General features: G+C 40.2%; 1 protein-coding gene across 1 annotated transcript; it reads right to left on the bottom strand.

The window, feature by feature from the left end:
• Positions 1-1134: 1134 nt before the first annotated feature.
• Positions 1135-20728, bottom strand: LOC139158372 (butyrophilin subfamily 1 member A1-like). Its single transcript, XM_070735675.1, has 4 exons — positions 20640-20728; positions 13786-13881; positions 9508-9606; positions 1135-3036 (listed from the first exon to the last, which is right to left on the bottom strand). The coding sequence occupies exons 1-4, from the start codon at positions 20707-20709 to the stop codon at positions 2516-2518; spliced, it is 786 nt and encodes a 261-aa protein (XP_070591776.1). The 5' UTR covers positions 20710-20728; the 3' UTR covers positions 1135-2515.
• Positions 20729-21162: the final 434 nt, after the last annotated feature.

A 21162-nucleotide genomic window follows, 5' to 3' on the forward strand; every position in this document is an offset into this window, starting at 1 on the left:
AAATGGGGCAAAATTCACCTAACAACCATCTTGCTTAGCAACAGAAACTTTGGACTTAATTGTGAATGTAAGTTGAAGATTACCTATACAGTGTTCCCTTGACTTTCGCGGGGGGATGCGTTCCAAGACCGCCCGTGAAAGTCAAATTTCCGCGAAGTAGAGATGCGGAAGTAATTACACTATTTTTGGCTATGAACAGTATCACAAAACTTCCCTTAACACTTTAAACCCCTAAATTACAATTTCCCATTCCCTTAACAACCTACTCACCATTATTACCATTGAAGAAGACACTTAATGATCCTGATATTTATTAACATAATTATTTATTAACAATGATTTGGCGATGATGTATGATGTCACGGGCGGGAAAAAACGTGGTGTAGAAAAAAACTCGCGAAGTATTTTTTAATTATTATTTTTTTTAAAAAAACGTGGTATAGACTTTTCGCGAATGTCGGACCTGTGAAAGTCAAGGGAACACTGTATTGTAATTTTGGAGGCCCTGTTGAAGTTCCCTCAAATGACAATTGCTGTACACCAGGGGTGTCAAATTCAATTTCATTGAAGGCCACATCAGGGTTGTGTTTGACCTTGGGGGACCAGGTGGGAGTGGATATCTTGCCGTCACTCATGTGGCGGCCGAAGGGTTCTGCCAGCAAAAATCGAGCTCGGCCCTCCCAAACTCCATTTTCACTGGCACAAGGCTGCAGAAAGCAGTCAGAGCCAAAAATGGAGCTCAGGAGGGCTGTGTACAACCCTCCCAAGCTCCTTCATCGCAGTCAGAGGTACCGTGGGCCAGTCCTTTGCTGTTTCCAGGGTGGCACTATGGGCCTGATCCAGCCCGTAGGTCTTGAGTTTGACATCCCTGCTGTAAATAATTAGATTCTCTCACTTATCAGTCATAAAGTATATTAGTGGCAGAGGCAGCTATCTCTCCCCACCCCCACCCCCAGCATTGCTGTTTAACCATTGGATGATGGATTCAGAGAGTTTAAAACAGATTGGCCAGAAGCATAAAGAGACCCTATTGGCTGCAAGGTTCATGGCTTTGGCAAGTGAACTCTCAAAGTCAAGGTAATTATTTGTGTCATAATTCCATGTAGTTCACTCGTTCTCAAATATAGGAGACAGTTTGAAACATGATTTATTCCTTTTAATTTTTGAGTTTAGTATTTGAAACACAATTTATTACTGCAACAAGGGATTTTTGATTTAGAATTTTAAAAACTGGCAGGAGAGAAGGAGGGGAACCAAAAGATTTTTAAAAACTCAAAGGATCCCAGACTGGACCTTGCAATGTTATCCTAGGATACATATACTTCATTCATGACAGTCATAGGCATAGTTCCCTCTAAGCTGAGCAGTGAGCAATCACTCACTTAAAAATCATCATCAACTCAGAGTTTTCCAAACCTGCCCAGAAGTCGAGCGGGAAAGAGTGAGAGGGAAGGAGAGAGAGAGGAAGAGAGAGAAACAGATAGAAAAAAGAGAGGAAGGAAAAGAGAAAGAAAAAGAATGAGAGTAAGGAAGAGAGAAAGAAAATCAAAATCTAGTTTGAAACTAGCTCAACTATTGAAGTGGCATTTTGATATTGATAGAGTTGCCCTATTATGAGCTCACTGTTATAGACACACAGTACAGTATTTTATTTTGAAATTCTCTGAGGCAAAACAGGGTGGGGTTTTTTTGTTTGTTTGTTTATTTATTTATTTATTTATTATTTCTGTGCCGCCCAGTCCCAAAGGGACTGCCGCTCAGACACTATACTTTTCCGCCCCCCCAAAAAAAAATTAGAGGGAACACTGGTCATAGGGCACAAGTTGATGTTGGATAACCATCTGTCTGAAATGGTATAGGGTTTCCGGCCTAAGCAGGAGATTGGACTAGAAGACCTCCAAGGTCCCTTGACCTATAAAGCCCTTCATGGCATCGGATCAGAATATCTCAGGGACCGCCTTCTGCTGCATAAATCCCAGCGACCAGTTAGGTCCCATAGAGTTGGCCTTCTCTGGGTCCCGTCAACTAAACAATGTTGTCTGGCGGGACCCAGGGGAAGAGCCTTCTCTGTGGCATCCCCAACCCTCTGGAACCAGCTCCCCCCAGAGATTAGGATCGCCCCCACCCTCCTTGTCTTTCATAAACTCCTTAAAACCCACCTCTGCGGTAAGGCATGGGGGAATTGAGACATCTCCCCCTGGCCTATATAGTTTATGTATGGTATGTTTGTGTGTATGTCTTTTTCAAAGAATGAGTTTTTTAGATGTTTTTAAATATTAGATGTGTTATTGTACATTGTTTGTATTATTGCTGTGAGCCGCCCCGGGTCTACGGAGAGGAGCGACATACAAATCTAATAAATCTAATCTAATCTAATCTTCCAACTCTGTTATTATTCTTATTCTATTCACATCATACAGGAAGGCGGAGAGAAACAGAAGAAGTGGGAGAGAGATTAAGGCAGGTGGTCTGATGTTCTTCCAACAGGATGATTTGTCTTTGTCCTTTTGTGTCATCATGGGTGGAGGAGAAGCTGTCCATTCCACTTATAGATCAGGAACCATGCATGAATCTTCTCCCCAGCAAAATTTGCTTTTGGAAAAGTGAAGATTTCAGCATTTGTATCGCCATCAAAAAATGCCACACGACCTTCTAAATAGTCCAAAGAAACTCGGATCCTTCTTGGGGAATGGCACAATGTCAAATCTGTCCTAGGCTGAGTGTTGGATTCATACTTCCCCTTTATTCGCTGCACTCCCCAGTAACCTCCTCCAGGTTCAAGGAGAATTACCCCATTTCTGTTTGCAGTTTCCCTAACAATTCCCACCCCCCACCATTCCCCTTCCTCCACCACCTCCACCTCCCAGCAAAGCTTCCCAGAATTAAAACTCTCGTGGCTTAGGACGCTAGCCATAACGTCATATCTCAGAAGACTGCCGGCCACTTGCTGATTCATGCCTTTCCATCTTACGCTTTTCAGATCAGAGGATACGTAGAGTTGGGGATGAGCTGTGCTTGGATTAAGAGTCAGATTCGCTGTGTGGAAGAAAGAATGGGAAAATGTTCACTGTCAGCTATGGAATTTACAGATCTTCAAATAATTTTTATAGTTATCTGTTTGAGTAGGGATCTAGAGGTGGGATCTCTCCTCAATTCAGGGAATTCTTTTCAATGAGGAAAATTCAATGATGCTGATTTTTAAAAGCTAATAAAATTGAAAATCATACGTGACTTCGAAATTATTCAGTACTATATTGTTATTGTTGTTATTGTTATTCTTATTCTTATTGTTATTCTTATTCTTATTCTTATTCTTATTCTTATTCTTATGACCCAAGATGGTGCCGGCAAAGGCTGCCTCAGTGAAATGCTCTAACACCAAGACAGCTAGACACAAGAACAGTTTTTTTCCGAACGCCATCACTCTACTAAACAAATAATTCCCTCAACACTGTCAGACTTTCTACTAAATCTGCACTTCTATTCTACTAGTTTTTCTCATCATTCCTATCACCCATTTCCTCCCCTCTTAGGACTGTATGACTGTAACTTGTTGCTTGTATCCGAAGATTTTTATTAATATTGATTGTTTCTTCATTGCTTATTTGACCCCTATGACAATCATTAAGTGTCGTACCACATGATTCTTGACAAATGTATATTTTATTTTATGTACGCTGAGAGCATATGCACCAAAACAAATTTCTTGTGTGTCCAATCACACTTGGCCAATAAAATTCTATTCTATTCTATTCTATTTATTATTATTATTATTATTATTATTATTATTATTATTATTATTGTTATTGTTATTATTGTTGTTGTTGTTATTATTATTATTATTATTATTATTATTATTATTATTTAGATTTGTATGCCTCCCCTTTCCGAAGACTCGGAGCGGCTCACTATAGAGCTCATATCTCACGGATCTATGAAAAAGATGGAACCTATGTCAAAATGGTTTACACAATAATACCTTGTCTTCTAGGCAAGACCCAAGAAGAAGTTGCAAAGAAAGTTCAACTGTGGTTGTCTTTTTTTTTTTAAAGGTAATACACAAATGATAACAATTCAAAGCAGAAGCATCAGTAACTTGACTGTGCAAGAAAGTCCCATTCATTGCAAAATCTGTACTAAATTTATTTTGAAACAACGTCAAATGTAAGGGGAAAATATTTTAAAACTATCAATACAGATCATAACACAATAGAGTACCAATGGACTACTTCAGCTTCAACCACAACAACACAAGAGCACGCAACAAATTCAAACTTAATATTAATCGCTCCAAGCTTGACTGTAAAAAATATGACTTTAGCAATCGAGTTGTCGAAGCGTGGAACTCATTACCGGACTCAGTAGTGTCAACCCCTAACCCCCAACATTTCTCCCTTAGACTATCCATGATTGACCTCTCCAGGTTCCTAAGAGGTCAGTAAGGGGCGTACATAAGTGCACTAGCTTGCCTTTCATCCCCTGTCCAATTGTCTCTCCTTATCTCATATATCATATATCTTTTCTTCCCTCATATATCTTCTCCTCTATTTTTATATCTTCTCTTTATATATAATACTTCATGTCTATTCTCTTCAATATGTATTGTGCATTGGACAAAATAAATAAATAAATAAAAATAGATCATGATTCGTGTGGTCTATCTGTCTATCTGCCTCAGAATCACAGAGTTTTAATATACACAAAGATCCTCAAATTAAAACACAGTTCAATGGAGTGTGGCTATCCTGCTTCTTGAAATGGTTTAACTAGCTTGAGCCGCAAAAACCAAAGTTTGCCATCTTAAAGGCTGATTTGTGATGCCAGTAAAACAAATAGGAAAGGAAATAGCATGCCTGTACGCACACAACTATTTCCTTCAGGGTTGAATAACTACAGAACGGAAAGCCTCTAACATCTGCACTTGGATGAGAATACAGTAGATGCCATTACATGAAATGTGGAACGCTGTATTTTAAAACCCAATTAACTTTTTTTTTTGCCCAGCTTGCAATTTTATGGCTTAAAACAGGGGTAGGCAAAGTTGGCTCTTCTATGACTTGTGGACTTCAATTCCCAGAATTCCTGAGCCAATCATGTTAGCTCAGGAATTCTGGGAGTTGAAGTCCACATGTCATAGAAAAGCCAAATTTGCCTACCTCTGGCTTAAAAGGTCACAGGAGATTGGAAGAGATCTCCTATGGCGATCCTTCCTATGGATCAGCCTTTCTGTTTCCTAACCCTTCCTATTTCAATAATGAAACAGATCTGAGATTGAGCCAGGCTGTCATGACGGTTTTTAAAATTACTTTCTGTTTTCCCTTCCTTGCAAATGATTCTTTTTGCCCTTTGAGTGAGAAGCTATGGAGGATACCTCACTACTGTTTATGCTGTTCCTGTCTGGATCCTTTGGGCAACAGCTGTGCCTAGATTCAAACTTTCCCATTGGACAACTTCTGTGCTTCTGCTCCCTCCCACTTTTCTTTCTCTTCTAGAATTCCATTGGCCTTGCTTCCTCTAGGTTGGGACACGTAACCTATCAGAACCTTGTAAAAAGTATTGTTCTTGACTTTAACTTAATGTCCTTTGAAAAGATGTTTCAGATGGATTAGAAACATAGAAACATAGAAGTCTGACGGCAGAAAAAGACCTCATGGTCCATCTAGTCTGCCCTTATACTATTTTCTGTATTTTATCTTAGGATGGATATATGTTTATCCCAGGCATGTTTAAATTCAGTTACTGTGGATTTATCTACCACGTCTGCTGGAAGTTTGTTCCAAGGATCTACTACTCTTTCAGTAAAATAATATTTTCTCATGTTGCTTTTGATCTTTCCCCCAACTAACTTCAGATTGTGTCCCCTTGTTCTTGTGTTCACTTTCCTATTAAAAACACTTCCCCCCTGGACCTTATTTAACCCTTTAATATATTTAAACGTTTTGATCATGTCCCCCCTTTTCCTTCTGTCCTCCAGACTATACAGAATGAGTTCATTAAGTCTTTCCTGATACGTTTTATACTTAAGACCTTCCACCATTCTTGTAGCCCGTCTTTGGACCCGTTCAAATTTGTCAATATCTTTTTGCAGGTGAGGTCTCCAGAACTGAACACAGTATTCCAAATGTGGTCTCACCAGCATTCTATATAGCGGGATCATAATCTCCCTCTTCCTGCTTGTTATACCTCTAGCTATGCAGCCAAGCATCCTACTTGCTTTTCCTACTGCCCGACCACACTGCTCACCCATTTTGAGACTGTCAGAAATCACTACCCCTAAATCCTTTTCTTTTGAAGTATTTGCTAACACAGAACTGCCAATACAATACTCAGATTGAGGATTCCTTTTCCCCAAGTGCATTATTTTACATTTGGAAACATTAAACTGCAGTTTCCGTGGCTTTGACCATTTATCTAGTAAAGCTAAATCATTTACCATATTACAGACGCCTCCAGGAATATCAACCCTTTTGCACACTTTAGAGTCATCGGCATATAGGCAAACCTTCCCTACCAAACCTTCCCCTATTTCCTGCTTAAGCAGTAGATCCCATACAACGACAGGCAAATAAATGGGTGTTCAATCTCTTCCCACAACCTCTGGAGGCAAGCTCTTCCAGAGCTAATTAATTGTTCTCACTGACAGGAAATTTCTCCTTAATTCTAGGTTGGATCTTTCTTTAATTAAGCTTCCATCCGTTATTTGCCCTCAGGTGTTTTAGCGAATAGGCCAATCCCCTCTTCTCTTGTCAGCCCCTCAGGAGTGGAGTGGAGCAGGAAGGAATGGAATAGAGCTGGAAGATGCCATGTGCAGGGGTTCCCAAACCTTTGGACCTCAAGGACCACCAAGATCATAATTTTAAATCCCTTGGACCATCAAATTCATAATTTGAAATCCCATGGACTCTAATTCATAATTTTATTTATTTATTTAATGATCAGAGAGGACATTATGGTGTATGATTTTATGAACAACAGTTAAATCAGTTTGGAGGCGATGTAGTTGTAAATTGTCTAATCGTAGTATTTGAAGTCTGGAGGAGTAAGGTAATTTGTTTCAAGAGGGGTGAAAGACTCTTCTTGTGAAGTATTTCTGGATTCTTTCAATTGTATTAATGTTTGTAATGCAATGTGGGTTCCATACAGGTGAGGTGTATTCAAGAATTGGTCTGACAAATGTTTTGTATGCTCTGGTTAGTAGTTCAGTATCTATTCTTTCTAGAGAAGAAGCTATGTAAGATTAGGTTTACAACTTTTAATACTTTTAATACTTTTATACTGGTGTACTACTAGTATGCAGTAGTGGGCTTCTCTTATCTTTGCTACCGGTTCAGGAATGGGAGCACGCAGGTGTGGACAAGCGCTTTGCACGTGTGCAACATTCCTGCGCATACTCAGAAATGTCTGTGCATGCGCAGAGCATTTTTGATGATGTCTGGGTATTTGGGCAGAGCTTCCATCACTGCTGCTGCTACCGGTTCGCCCAAACCGGTGTGAACTGGTAGCAACCCACCACTGCTAATATGTATTGTCATTATGGTAGTATCATACTAGTGGAACTCGTATGACAACTTGTCATGCTAGTGCAAGTTTTTAAATAATGGATTTCCTATATTAAATTTCCTTCTCTTCCTGACAACAGCACTGTATAACGTGCCAGGTTTCTTGTTTTGCATAATCTGCTTCAGAGAAATCAAGCAATCCCATTCTTGCTCCATCAAATTGTCTACAATATTGTTTTCCTCCTTCTCACATCACCTAATGGTCCAGTAATTTCAGATAGAGGAGGGGGGGAGAAAAGAAAATTGGAAGAAAAAGGAATCCAGCTTCACATTGATATGACCTCTGGTGGAAGGAAGAGAGGTTTGCCAAAAATAAAAAATAAAGTTTCATTTCCTTTTCTGGTCATTTTCACTTTATAAAAATAGCAGATTGAAGTGAAAAATGCATATGAAGAACATAATTGACTTCTTCCACATTTTGAGTATGTAGAAATCTAATTTCATGGGAGGGGAAAATGTGTCTCATAATATACTTGGCTGGCACTGGCTGGAGAGAAGCTCTGGGTGGGAAATTCCAGCAGCTTCGTCTCTATTCCAACGTTTGTATGGAATTTCCTTAGGGTGACTTTGCTTTTTTCCTATAGAGCAGATGGTTCCAATCCACTAGATGTGATTTATTCCTTAGGCTTAGTGGAATGAGATTGCTTCTAATCAATAACATAGAAACATAGAAACATAGAAATCTGACGGCAGAAAAAGACCTCATGGTCCATCTAGTCTGCCCTTATACTATTTTCTGTATTTTATCTTAGGATGGATATATGTTTATCCCAGGCATGTTTAAATTCAGTTACTGTGGATTTATCTACCACGTCTGCTGGAAGTTTGTTCCAAGGATCTACTACTCTTTCAGTAAAATAATATTTTCTCATGTTGCTTTTGATCTTTCCCCCAACTAACTTCAGATTGTGTCCCCTTGTCTTTGTGTTCACTTTCCTATTAAAAACACTTCCCTCCTGGACCTTATTTAACCCTTTAACATATTTAAATGCTTCGATCATGTCCCCCCTTTTCCTTCTGTCCTCCAGACTATACAGATTGAGTTCATTAAGTCTTTCCTGATACGTTTTATGCTTAAGACCTTCCACCATTCTTGTAGCCCGTCTTTGGACCCGTTCAATTTTGTCAATATCTTTTTGTAGGTGAGGTCTCCAGAACTGAACACAGTATTCCAAATGTGGTCTCACCAGCATTCTATATAGCGGGATCATAATCACCTTCTTCCTGCTTGTTATAAAGATTCTTACACTTTAGTTCTCCTTATGAGTTCTTAACATTTTAAAAACCATAGCTGAAATTGACATATCGATGCTTCAGTGACTCCATCCAGCCACCTCATTCCCTTCTTCTTTTGCCCTCAACCATTTTATATAGACATATATCAGTGTTTCTCAATTATTTCCTGTTAGGCCCCCCTCCGCCCCCAGGAAGAAGTAAACATTTCACACACACACACCCAACTCTCCACTGGAATGATTGTTTGCAATATTCAGCACGTTTTCATTGAAAAAACCCAAGATGCTTATCAGTGCAACTGGGGTATAATGTGTTTAAGTGAACCTTAATTTATTTGGCTTCATGCTGTCCACTGCCAACATTTTTAGACACAGTAAACATACTGGGTCTTTTCTCGTCTCCCACCACAGCCACAGTGAAGCTTTCGGGAGACTTACATTTGTCTCATTAACTCCATCTCTCTCCTCCTTTCTTTTCAGCCCTGTTAAATATTTTTCCATGGTGTCTGTACTTCATATCACGTGCTCCATGCTATTGTTCAGCGCAAAAAACCCTACTCCCTATGGCAAAAAAGAGCACATTCCCTGGGGTCATGTGCCCCCCTGGCATTGCTCCACCCACCCACACCCCAGGGGAGGCACCTCAATTATTTGAGAAGTACTAATATATATAGACATAGCTGATCTTTATTGATGGAAAGAACCAGGATTACCTGTTATGTGGCCTTCAGCCGATCCACAAGGAATACATTTCTGTAGACAACTTTGGATCTCTCTCCTTGCCTTGATTCCCTCACTACAAACCTGTGAACCTTAGAGAATAGCTTGATGTTAGAACACAATTGTCATCGTTTTCTTTCTTTCTTTTTCTTACACATTTATTAATATATGTCATCTTTTGGAGAAGGTCTTCAGAGTTCTATTGCTCAAATAGCAGGTTTGGCTATTAAAAAAAAGTTAAGGACTAGCTGCTTAGTACTTATCCTATGTTTGGCTCTTTGGAGACTCTTCAAGGATAGATGTGGACTTGTTTCTTTTGTGATTTGCAAACTGCTTTGGACAATTTCATTCTTGGAGGGGAGAAGCCAGGGTTAAAATGTTCAGACTGGTTCGCTGGAACCGGTAGTAAAAATACTTTTAAAAAGTTTTTTAAATAGTTCCAACAATTGTGTGGTCATCAGAATAGCCCCTGGCTTCTCAGGCTGGATTTTTTTGCATTCCTTTGCTTGACTTTGGAACTGGTCGGCAATTCTCACAGTACGGTGCAATGCTTAATTTTAATTCCTCCTACTAACCATTCTTCTTATCCCACCCACTGTTCCCTAGGCCAGTGTTTCCCAACCTTTTTTGAGCCGCGGCACATTATTTACATTTACAAAATCGTGGGGAACATCGAGGGGGGGGCGCTAAAAAAAGTTTGGACAAAAAAAAATCTCTCTTCCTCCCTTTCACTCTATTTCTTTCTCTCTCTCCCTTCCTTCCTTTCTTTCCCTCTCTCTCTCCATCCCTCTTTGTTTCTCCTTCCTTCCTCTCTTTTTTGCTCTCTTTCTCTCTCCCTCCTTCCCTCCCTCTATGTCTTTCCCTCACGCTCCTTCCCCCCTCTTTTTCTCTCTCTCTTGCTTTCTCTCTCTCTCTCTCTTGCTGTCTTTCTCTCTCTTTCTCTCTCCCCCTTCTCTCTCCCTCTTTTTTTCTCTCTCTCTTTCTTGCTATCTCTCTCTTTCTCTCTCCCTCCCTCTCTCTCTCTCTTGCTATCTCTCTCTTTCTTTCTCTCTCTCTTTCTTGTACACTATGCTGCAGCAGCGGCATTGGGCAGTAGCCGTGGGGGCAGCGGCAGGGTGGTCAGCTGTGAGGCAGAGCTCCGGAAAGTTGCAAGACCAGAAGCTGAGCTTCCTTCTTCATGGTACACCTGACCATGTCTCACGGCACACTGGTTGGGAAACACTGCCCTAGGCATAGAGTAGCTGAATGGCAGCCCTGACACTACTCCTCTACAGTCAATGGATGGAAATATTGTAAGGGGAAGAATGAAGACTAATATATTTATAACTTCTGCTCCCCAGATTTCCGGCTGTTAAAATGGGGAACGAACGTAGTGCTCTCTTCAACTTTGATTTGTTCCTAAAAGGGAAAAGGGCAAATAAAAGAGGTTGAGCAACTAGACTAGAATAATAAGAGAGTTGGAAGGGACTTTTCAGGTTTTCTAGTCTAACCCCTTGTTTAGGTTGGAAACCCTATACATTTCAGAGAAATGGTTGTCCAATCTCTTCTTTAAAATTTCCAGTGTTGGAACATTCACAAATTCTGGAAGCAAGTTGTTCCACTGATTAATTGTTCTAATGGTCAGTATTTAATTATTTATTTATTTATTTATTTATTTATCTATCTATCTATCTATCTATCTATTTATTTATTTATTTATTTATTTATTAGATTTGTATGCCTCCCCTCTCCGAAGACTCGGGGCGGCTAACAACAATAAAAAAGACAATGTAAACAAATCTAATATTAAAAATAATCTAAAAAACCCCAATTTAAAGAACCAATCATGCATACAAGCATACCATGTATAAATTCTATAAGCCTAGGGGGGAAGGGAAAATTTCAATTCCCCCATGCCTGATGACAGAGGTGGGTTTTAAGGAGCTTGCGAAAGGCAAGGAGGGTGGGGGCAACTCTGATATCTGGGGAGAGCTGGTTCCAGAGAGTAGGGGCTGCCACAGAGAAGGCTCTTCCCCTGGGTTCCGCCAGACAACATTGTTTAGTCGACAGGACCCGGAGAAGGCCAACTCTGTGGGACCTAACTGGTCGCTGGGATTCGTGCAGCAGAAGGCGGTCCTGGAAATATTCTGGTCCGATGCCATTTAATTCATCTAGGGTGGACAGGTGCTCACTTACCACTTTCTTCCCTATTTTAACTTCTATTCCTAATCTGTTCTTTGAGGTGCTCTTTTTGATAGATTGCACTGTTTTTCCCTTGGTGTAAATACAGATTTAAAAAAAATATTTTCAAAGTATAAGACACTCCATATAAGACTATAAGATGCACCTATCTTTTGGGGGGAGGAAATCAGGAAAAAAATATCTGGCTCTGCCACTGCCACCCACCAATATGCCTCCTTGCAGCAAACAGCCAGTTTCAGATTCAGAACAGCCTGATTAACATAAGCAGCTGATTAGCGTGAAGACAGCAATAAGCAATGACAATCCCTGCAGCCTGAAACAGCTGATGATCAGGAGGCCATCTAACTGACTATCAGCTGTTTGTGTTAATCAGGCTGTGCTGAAGCTGAAACAGGTTGTTTGCTGTTTGTTGCAAGAAGGCAAATTGCTAGGCGGCAGAGGCCAATGGGTGGGCTTGGCTACATTCAGTGTATAAGTCCTAAATTTTCAACCTCTTTCATTTATCTATCTATCTATCTATCTATCTATCTATCTTTCATTTATTTATTTATTTATTTATTCGATTTCTATGCCGCCCAATCCTGAAGAACTCAGGGTGGTTTACAATAATAATATAAATAGAATATACAAATAGAAACATAGAAACATAGAAACATAGAAGACTGACGGCAGAAAAAGACCTCTTGGTCCATCTAGTCTGCCCTTTTACTATTTCCTGTATTTTATCTTAGGATGGATATATGTTTATCCCAGGCATGTTTAAATTCAGTTACTGTGGATTTCCCAACCACGTCTGCTGGAAATAGATACAAAGCAATAAAAAAGAAGTTGAATATAGTCTAAACTAAATAAAACCCAAGAAACCCCATTAATATAAAGCAGTCATATACCATATATACAGTATATAGTATATATCCTATCAGTTGTTAATTCATGGCCCCCCAGGCCTGCCAGCAGACCCAGGTCTTCCGTAAGGCCAGTAGGGTGAGAGCAGTATGGACATTGGAGGGTAGTTGGTTCCATAGAGCTGGGGCGGCCACAGAGAAGGCCCTCCCCCATGGTCCTGCCAACCTGCATTGCTTTGTCAACAGGACCTGGAGGAGGCCAACTCTGTGTGTTCTTATTGATCTCTGGGAGGTATGTGGCAGGGGGCGGTCCCGTAAATATTTTTTTGGGGGGGGGAGTGTGTCTTATATTCCAAAAAATACATAAAGTATTTCTGCTTTCTCCCTTCTTGCCACTTTCTCCCACCAATGGACCAATCGTTTCCTTGACTTTTTCTTGTTTTTAACATGTTGAAAGAAGTTCCTCTTTTGTTATTTTTACAATTTTGTTGCAAGCATTAGTTCATTATGTGCCTTAGTTTTCCTCACTTCATCTTTTCAGGCTCTGGCTATTTGCTGACATTTTGCCCTAGTTATGTACCCTTCCTTCCACTTTTTATACTTGTCCTTTTTGTCTTTCAATTCACCAGAGAGTTCTTTATGCAGCCGTGCTAGTTTCTTTTGAGAGCTGTTGTTTTTCTTCTTCACCGGTATTGTGCTAGACTGGGCTTTTGTAGTCTTACTTTTTAAAAATTTCCCATGCTTCTTGAGTTATTTTAATCTTTGAGGATTCGTGTCCATGGAATCTCTCCCAAGCTCTCTCTAAGTTTATTTGAATCAGCTCTCTTAAAATCCAAGGGTCTAGTTTGACTTTGTTCTATTTCTTTGTTCTATTTCTAGTTCCTCATGTTGTGGTGACCCCCAACTATAAGTCTAGCGACAATTCTCCCAACAGAGCTTTAAGCTGTTTGGCAGGAAGGTCAGAGGGACACCCCCACTGTAAATGCCTGATTGGTCGGATTATAAAAATATGTTCCAAGGTGCCAGAATAGAAGCTTTAGTTCCTAACACCATGGGAATTTTTCTTTTCCCATGATCTTAGGTGACCTCTGTGAAACAGTCATTCGACCCCCAAAAGGGTCCCAACCCCCAGGCTGAAAACCACTGTATTACAGGATCAAGCCTAGTAGTTATTAGTCAGGAGTTGGGTGCTGACTTTAGGGCCAGTTTTTATATTCTAATTATAAGATGAAACCAGATCATTACCTGAAAACATCAGAACGATCAGTGTGCACTTCAGACCAATGCTCGCTATCAGCAATATCGAAAAAACAGTTTTGGGCCAGAAGTAAGATGGAGCATCTGTGGAGTATTGGGAAATAAATTCAGTAAAAACAAATCAATAACATTGGAAAAAATGTAAGAGTTCTTATGAAAGGTCTGGAAGTTCATTGTAACTGATGGATCACATGCATGATATTAATATAGGAGTACAGGATATTAAAGGAGACTAGTTTGTTTGTTTGTCAAACATGTACAAGATAGCAGGTACAGGTATACAGTGTTCCCTCGATTTCCGCAGGGGATGCGTTCCGAGACTGCCCACGAAAGTAGAATTTCCGCGAAGTAGAGATGTGGAAGTAAATACACCATTTTTTGCTATGGACAGTATCACAAGCCATCCCTTAACACTTTAAACCCCTACATTACCATTTCCCATTCCCTTAAAAACCATTTACTCACCATTATTACTGGTAGTCACCATTGAATAAGACACTTAGTGATCCTGATATTTATAAACATAGTATTTATTAACATTTTTTTTTGTTATTTATTTGCAAAAATTATTAGTTTGGCAATGACATAGGACGTCATTGGGTGGGAAAAACCGTGGTATAGGAAAAAAACCCGCGAAGTATTTTTTAATTAATATTTTTTGAAAAACCGTGGTATAGGCTATTCGCGAAGTTCGAACCCGTGAAAATCGAGGGAACACTGTAAACGTAAAGGAAGTAAGTACAGATAAATGGGGACAGTGAGACAGGGACAGTAGGCACGCTGATGCACTTATGCACGCCCCCTTTATAGATAGCTTAGAAATGGCATGAAGTCCAGGGTAGATTGTTTAAGGATGAATCTGTAAGGGTTTGAGGATGTAACAATGGAGTCAGGTAGAGCATTCCAGGCACTGACCACTCTGTTGCTGAAGTCGTATTTTCTGCAATCAAGTTTGAAGCGGTTTACGGAAAGGGAAAGGCAACTGTTGGCATGGTTGCCCCAAAAAAAGGAATTTTCATGCATATGTGTGTTGAAGTTCAGAAATTTTGGAAGGAAGTGCAGAACGAAATAAATAAAATGCTAAATATTAACTGGATAAATAAATAAAATGCTAAATATTAAATGGATAATTACAAAAGAAATAGCGATATTAATTAAACAAAGAGAACTAAGAGATTTTAAAGAAATAAAAACTGCAGCAGTGGAAAGCGCTCAAGCGGTAGTGGTATTGGGTTGGAAAGAGTCTATAAAATGGACACTACAGAACTGGTACTGGTACATGGTGGATCACGTTCATTTTGAAATCATGGAAATAAGGTTAAACAACTTTGATGAAAATAAATTGGAGAAGCTGATGGCACGATGGAATAAGGTGAAAGGTTATATGCTGAGTAGAATCTGTGACGCAAATGTAAAAAAATAAACTCCAGTCACTCTTTTAATAATAACAAATGCAAAGTAGAACTAAGGAAATAAAAACAAAACATAAACTAGTAAATATTTGAACCCCCTCAATTGGTGGTGGTGATGGTGGGATTGTCAGTCGGGTGATGGGCACATGCACTGTGCACCGTTTTCCGTTTGTTTTATGTAACTTTATGTGCAAAACCAATAAAAATATACCTTTTTTAAAAAAAGTTTGAAGCGGTTTACCTTGAGTTTGAATCAATTGCTTGCCCGTGTGTCATGGCAGCCTATGCCTGCCTAACCAAAACAGCCTCCACTAAGTTTGGTGTGACTTACTCCCAGGTAAGTGGGTAGAGCAGCCTTCCCCTAGTTTGCTTGCAGTTCATAGTAAGTAAAATACAGTAATAAATATTAACACTACAAAAATCAATTGGGACCCAGGTCGGAGACTTGGAGGGGGGTGGTCATGAAATGTTTACTTCTTCCTAAGGAGGAAGGGGGTGTAACAGAAAATAATTGAGAAGCACTGTGCTAAGCAAAGCGGTTGCTAAATGAATCATGACCAATTTTATGACCTTTCCTCCACTTTTGGTTAAGCAAATGTCTGCAGTTCTTGAGTGAACAGCATGGTTGTTTGGTGAATCTGACTTCTACCATTGACTTCGCTTGTCAGAGACCAGATGAGAAGGTCCCAAGTGATGTTCACATGACTCTGAGTTGCTGAAGTTGTCATAAATATATTCAGATTGCAAACATCTGAATTTTGGTCATGTGGATGATTGTCAGGGTGAGAACTGGTCATAAATCACATTTTTTTTCTTTTTCTTTTTATTGTTTTTATCTGTGTTTTTTTACAAATATGACATACAAGAAAAAAGAAAAAACATTCATAAAGACATACACATACAACATTTGTGAAATGAAAATTTCCCCACTTTTTGGATGTTTGATCAGAGAATTTTACTTCTTTTACATAATATTAATTTTTCAATTATTTTATTCGACGTGTTGCTTTGCATAGATTTTTATTTATTTCTTTATAGCTCTTTTCTTTAGCCAATCATAAAATTTTCCCCATGTTTTATAGTAATCTGATTCTTCTTTTCCCTCTAATCTTTTGGATAGCCTGTCCATCTCCGCACAGTCTAGTATGTTTTTAATTACTATATTTTCTTCCGGTAGTTTGTCTATTTTCCACTGTTGGGCATATACTATTCTGGCAGCTGTTAGCATATGTATAACTAGGTAGCTTACCTCTTTTTCTATTTTTTTTTATTAAAAATACCCAATAGATATAATTCTGGGTTTTTTTCAATTTCTTCATTTACTATTTCTTTTAACCAATTTGTTATTTTATTCCAGAATTTTTTTGCCTGTGTGCATGTCCACCATTGGTGGTAGAACGTGCCTCTTTCTTTTTTACACTTCCAGCATATTGGAGAGTTTTTTGGGAACATTTTTGATAGTCTTTCTGGCGATAGGTGCCACCTGTAAAACATTTTTAATTGGTTTTCTTTGAAATAAATCACATTTTTTTCAGTGGTGTTGTAACTTCCACTAAGCAAATGGTTGCAAGTCAATACAATAGCTCTATCTCTGTATATCGGTGATGATGAACTTATGGCATATTGCTCTAACTCAGCTACAATGTGCATGTGTGTGCCGGCCAGCTGATTTTTGGCTCACACAGAGGCTCTGGGAGGAGGGATAAGCTGTTTTTGCCCTCTCCAGGCATTGAATTATGAGTGTGGGAACTCACACTCTTAAAAACATAGAAACATAGAAACATAGAAGACTGACGGCAGAAAAAGACCTCATGGTCCATCTAGTCTGCCCTTATACTATTTTCTGTATTTTATCTTAGGATGGATATATGTTTATCCCAGGCATGTTTAAATTCAGTTACTGTGGATTTACCAACCACATCTGTTGGAAGTTTGTTCCAAGGATTTACTACTCTTTCAGTAAAATAATATTTTCTCATGTTGCTTTTGATCTTTCCCCCAACTAACTTCAGATTGTGCCCCCTTGTTCTTGTGTTCACTTTCCTATTAAAAACACTTCCCTCCTGGACCTTATTTAACCCTTTAACATATTTAAATGTTTCAATTATGTCCCCCCCTTTTCCTTCTGTCCTCCAGACTATACAGATTGAGTTCATTAAGTCTTTCCTGATTCTCTTTTGCAGGCATGGGCTCCAGGCAAAATGCCCGGAACCATCGTTCCACTGTGGAAAGCGGAGCGCGTAGGCCCGTTCCGGTAGAAGCTGGGCATGCACACGTATGCACGACCAACTGGAGCAATTCCGGTAAAAAATTACCAATTTCTTTGTTTCCGTGCATGCACAGAATTAAAGAAACTGGAATATTTTGCTTTCAGAAAGACATCCGCACATGTGCAGCAGTCAAAATCTTGTTGCGGTGCCTAGAGCGGCAGGTGCCAAAAACAACCTGCCTGTTCTGGCTGCTGCCCATCTCCGGCCATGCGCCTGTTTTCTCACGCCGCAGGAGAGTGTTATCTGCGGCACAGGAGAGCACCATGCCTGCCGCACCCCTGCAGGCAAGGGAAGGGCCGGGTGGGCCAATTGCAGAGCGGCACGGCGAGTGGGAGTGGGTGGTGGTGGTGGGAAGCCAGGATGAGAGGCGTGTGGCATGGGCAGGTGTGGGTTTCTAGGCAGAACAATTTGGCTCGTGAGTGCTCGCAGGGCCAGCAGGATTTTGCTTCTGCATCTGTGGAGGTAGCAAAATCATTCACCTGAGGCTCCATGCACAATTTTGCTACCACCACTGGTGCAGAAGTAAAATCGCACTTACGAGCTGTTGCAGCAAGCCTAGAAGCTCATCGCTGTGGGTCGGCAATGGGATGGCGAACAGTGGCAAGTGCGCGGTGGTGGGAAGCCGCAGCATAGGGTGAATGGCGGCGAGCGGGCAGTGGGGGGGCAAGTGGCAATGGGCAGTGGCGAGCAGGCACTTACCTTTGCTCATTTCCTGGTTCATTTCACTTCTGAGCATGTGCAGAAGTGACAAAAACCCGGAAATCTCACACACTGAATCCCATGTGAGCACGCAGGTGGGCAGGGGCACGCTCCCGCCACATTCTGGTAGGGCCGGGATTGGTGGCCCACTCCTACTCTTTTGGCACCCAAGGGAAAAAAGGTTCCCCATCACTGCTATATATCTATATCCAGTGAAGGGCTACCAATTTTTTTACTACCACACTGTGGGCGTGGCTTATACAGGATGCCCTTCACTCCTCCACTCGAAATAGAATACCCTATGAGACTAGACTTTCAATCCTGGGCCTAGAAAGTTTAGAACTAAGACGCCTTAAACAAGATCTAAGTATTGCCCACAAGATCATATGCTGCAACGTCCTGCCTGTCGGCAACTACTTCAGCTTCAACCACAACAACACAAGAGCACACAACAGATTTAAACTTAATATTAACCGCTCCAAACTTGACTGTAAAAAATATGACTTCAGTAACCGAGTTGTCGAAGCGTGGAACTCACTACCAGACTCCATAGTGTCATCCCCAAACCCCCAACACTTTACTCTTAGATTATCTATGGTTGACCTATCCAGATTCCTAAGAGGTCAGTAAGGGGCGAGTACAAGTGCATTAGAGTGCCTTCCATCTCCTGTCCTATTGCTCTCCTATATCTCCTATACCTTTCCTCTATTCCTATATCTCTTCTTCTATTCTTTCATTGATATGTTCTATTACTATATCTTATTTTCTATTATTTCTTACATATATTTTACTATGAGTATTTCCTCTATAACCTTCATCATGTATTTTACTATGTGTATATTGATATATACCCACTAAAACCCTCATTGTGTATTGGACAAAATAAATAAATAAATAAATCTTTCAATGCAAATTGGGGGCTCTGGGGTGGAGCTCCATTTTTGCTACCCCACTGCATTCTCCCCCTGTCCAGGCAGTATCAGTCTATATCTCTATAGGGTTGGTGGATGGTTGCTATCACTTCACCCCATATCAGGCAAACTGGTAACAGTGGTGGCAGGAGGCTCCACCCACCTGCCCAGATATCATCAAAAATGCTCTGCACATGTGCAGAAGCGTTGCGCACCTGTGAAGCCTGCCCACGCATCCGCATGCCCCCGAATTGGTAACAAACGTAAGTGGAACCCAGTACTGCTCTATAGTTCTAATATTCCTGTGGAGTTTACTCCCAATGGGAATTACCTCACGGCGATGAAAAAAATGGCAGTTGTGATAATATAGTTTAGTTTAGTTGTATTGGATTTATATACCGCCCCTCTCCGAAAACTCGGGGTGGCTAACAGCAATCATAAACAATATACAGTAATAATCCAATACTAAAAGCGAATTAAAAAACCCCTTAATATAAAAAAACAAACATACATAGAAACATACCATGCATACAATTGTAAAGGCCTAGGGGGAGAAGGAATCTTAATTCCCCCATGCCTGGCGGCAGAGGTGGGTTTTAAGTAGCTTGCAAAAGGCAAGAAGGGTGGGGGCAATTCTAATCTCTGGGGGGAGTTGGTTCCAGAGGGCCGGGGCCGCCACAGAGAAGGCTCTTCCCCTGGGTCCCGCCAAGCGGCATTGTTTAGTTGACGGGACCCGGAGAAGACCCACTCTGTGGGACCTAACTGGTCGCTGGGATTCGTGCAGCAGAAGACGGTCCCTGAGATATATATGAATATATCCCTGAATATAACTGAAGCCTTATTGTACAAGAGACGTAAAAACAAAGCGTTGAGGCTTCAACTATGCCAACCATCTTGACTTTTTGTACATACACACACCCCAGTGGATAACCCTGCACTACAGCTTTGTGTACTAACAAGCCGATGTCAGCTTTTAATAGAAACGTTCTCCAGCTGAAGCTGAACACCAAATGTCAAGCAGGGTTAAACTTTTCAAAAACAAAACCACTCCTGACACCTATGCAAAAAGCCAGACAGAAACAGCTCAAGGACTGATATAGCTCAAAGCACAAATCTGAATTCAAAGAATTGTTCTCACCAATGAAACCACATAAAATTCATCTTATTGCTAAGACCGGCCCATGTCAAATTTAAGAGTTTTTTTCCAATAAACTTTAAAAGAGAGCAAAAAAGAGACAGCTACATTTTTTTGGTCCCTACTTTGAGACTGAAATTGGGCAGCAGAGGTGAACAGTTCGAAGCCTCTGATCTATAGGCAGTTCTCATATCTATTTTTTTTTTTTTTGGCCCTGCAAATCCTTGGTCCCTCAACAAAATAGCTGCTGAAGTTTGGTTGCAAAATAGCAATTTAAATTTAATTTTTTTTTAAAAGCCCAATCTTTCTTTGGGCTTTACTGTATTTTACACTAGTATAAAAAGATTCGTTCAAAAATAGCTTCATGGTTCAAAAAATAATAATAATAAAGGCAATTAGAATATTAATTCAATACCTTTGGGCTGAGTTGATATTAGTGTGGGATGAAGTCCTGGTTTGGGCAGATGGTGTGGTTGACGATTCATGTTGAGTAACTGTCTGCCTCAAAGAAGCCCTTTCAAATAAAAATTGAAAATGAAAGAACCACAAGCCAAAAGACCAAAAGGGGGGGGGGGTGAGGGGGGGGAAAAGGAAGCTAATTTATGTAACTACTTTGTTTCCATTCCTTAGCAGCCTCTATCAGTTTTATGAACAAAGTAGAAGCTGGGTTTTTGAATGCTTTCTCCTGGATTAAATTGCTAGTCAACTATTTTGGAGGGGAGTTTTTTACTTCTTTTTTTTAACTTCAGCAGGTGTCAGCTTCCAGACAAAAGTACTCCTTTAAAAAAAAAATTTTTTTTTTATTTAGTTATTTACATTTAAAAATAACACACAAAGAAACCATATACCCGTATATACTCGACTATAAGTCGCCCCGATTATAAGTCGAGACACCTACTTTTGCCACAAAAACGGGGAAAATTTATTGACTCCAGTAT

This window comes from Erythrolamprus reginae, chromosome 2 (assembly GCF_031021105.1).
Source record: "Erythrolamprus reginae isolate rEryReg1 chromosome 2, rEryReg1.hap1, whole genome shotgun sequence".
In the NCBI taxonomy this organism is placed as follows: Eukaryota; Metazoa; Chordata; class Lepidosauria; order Squamata; family Dipsadidae; genus Erythrolamprus; species Erythrolamprus reginae.

Bases quoted from the DNA above. Each gene is read 5' to 3' on its own strand.
- LOC139158372 (XM_070735675.1), bottom strand. From the start codon at position 20,709: ATGAATCGTCAACCACACCATCTGCCCAAACCAGGACTTCATCCCACA. The intron at 13,882-20,639 runs GTATTGAATTAA...AATACTCCACAG, and splicing joins AATATCAACTCAGCCCAAAG to ATGCTCCATCTTACTTCTGG. The intron at 9,607-13,785 runs GTAATGATCTGG...CTATTCTCTAAG, and splicing joins GATCGTTCTGATGTTTTCAG to GTTCACAGGTTTGTAGTGAG.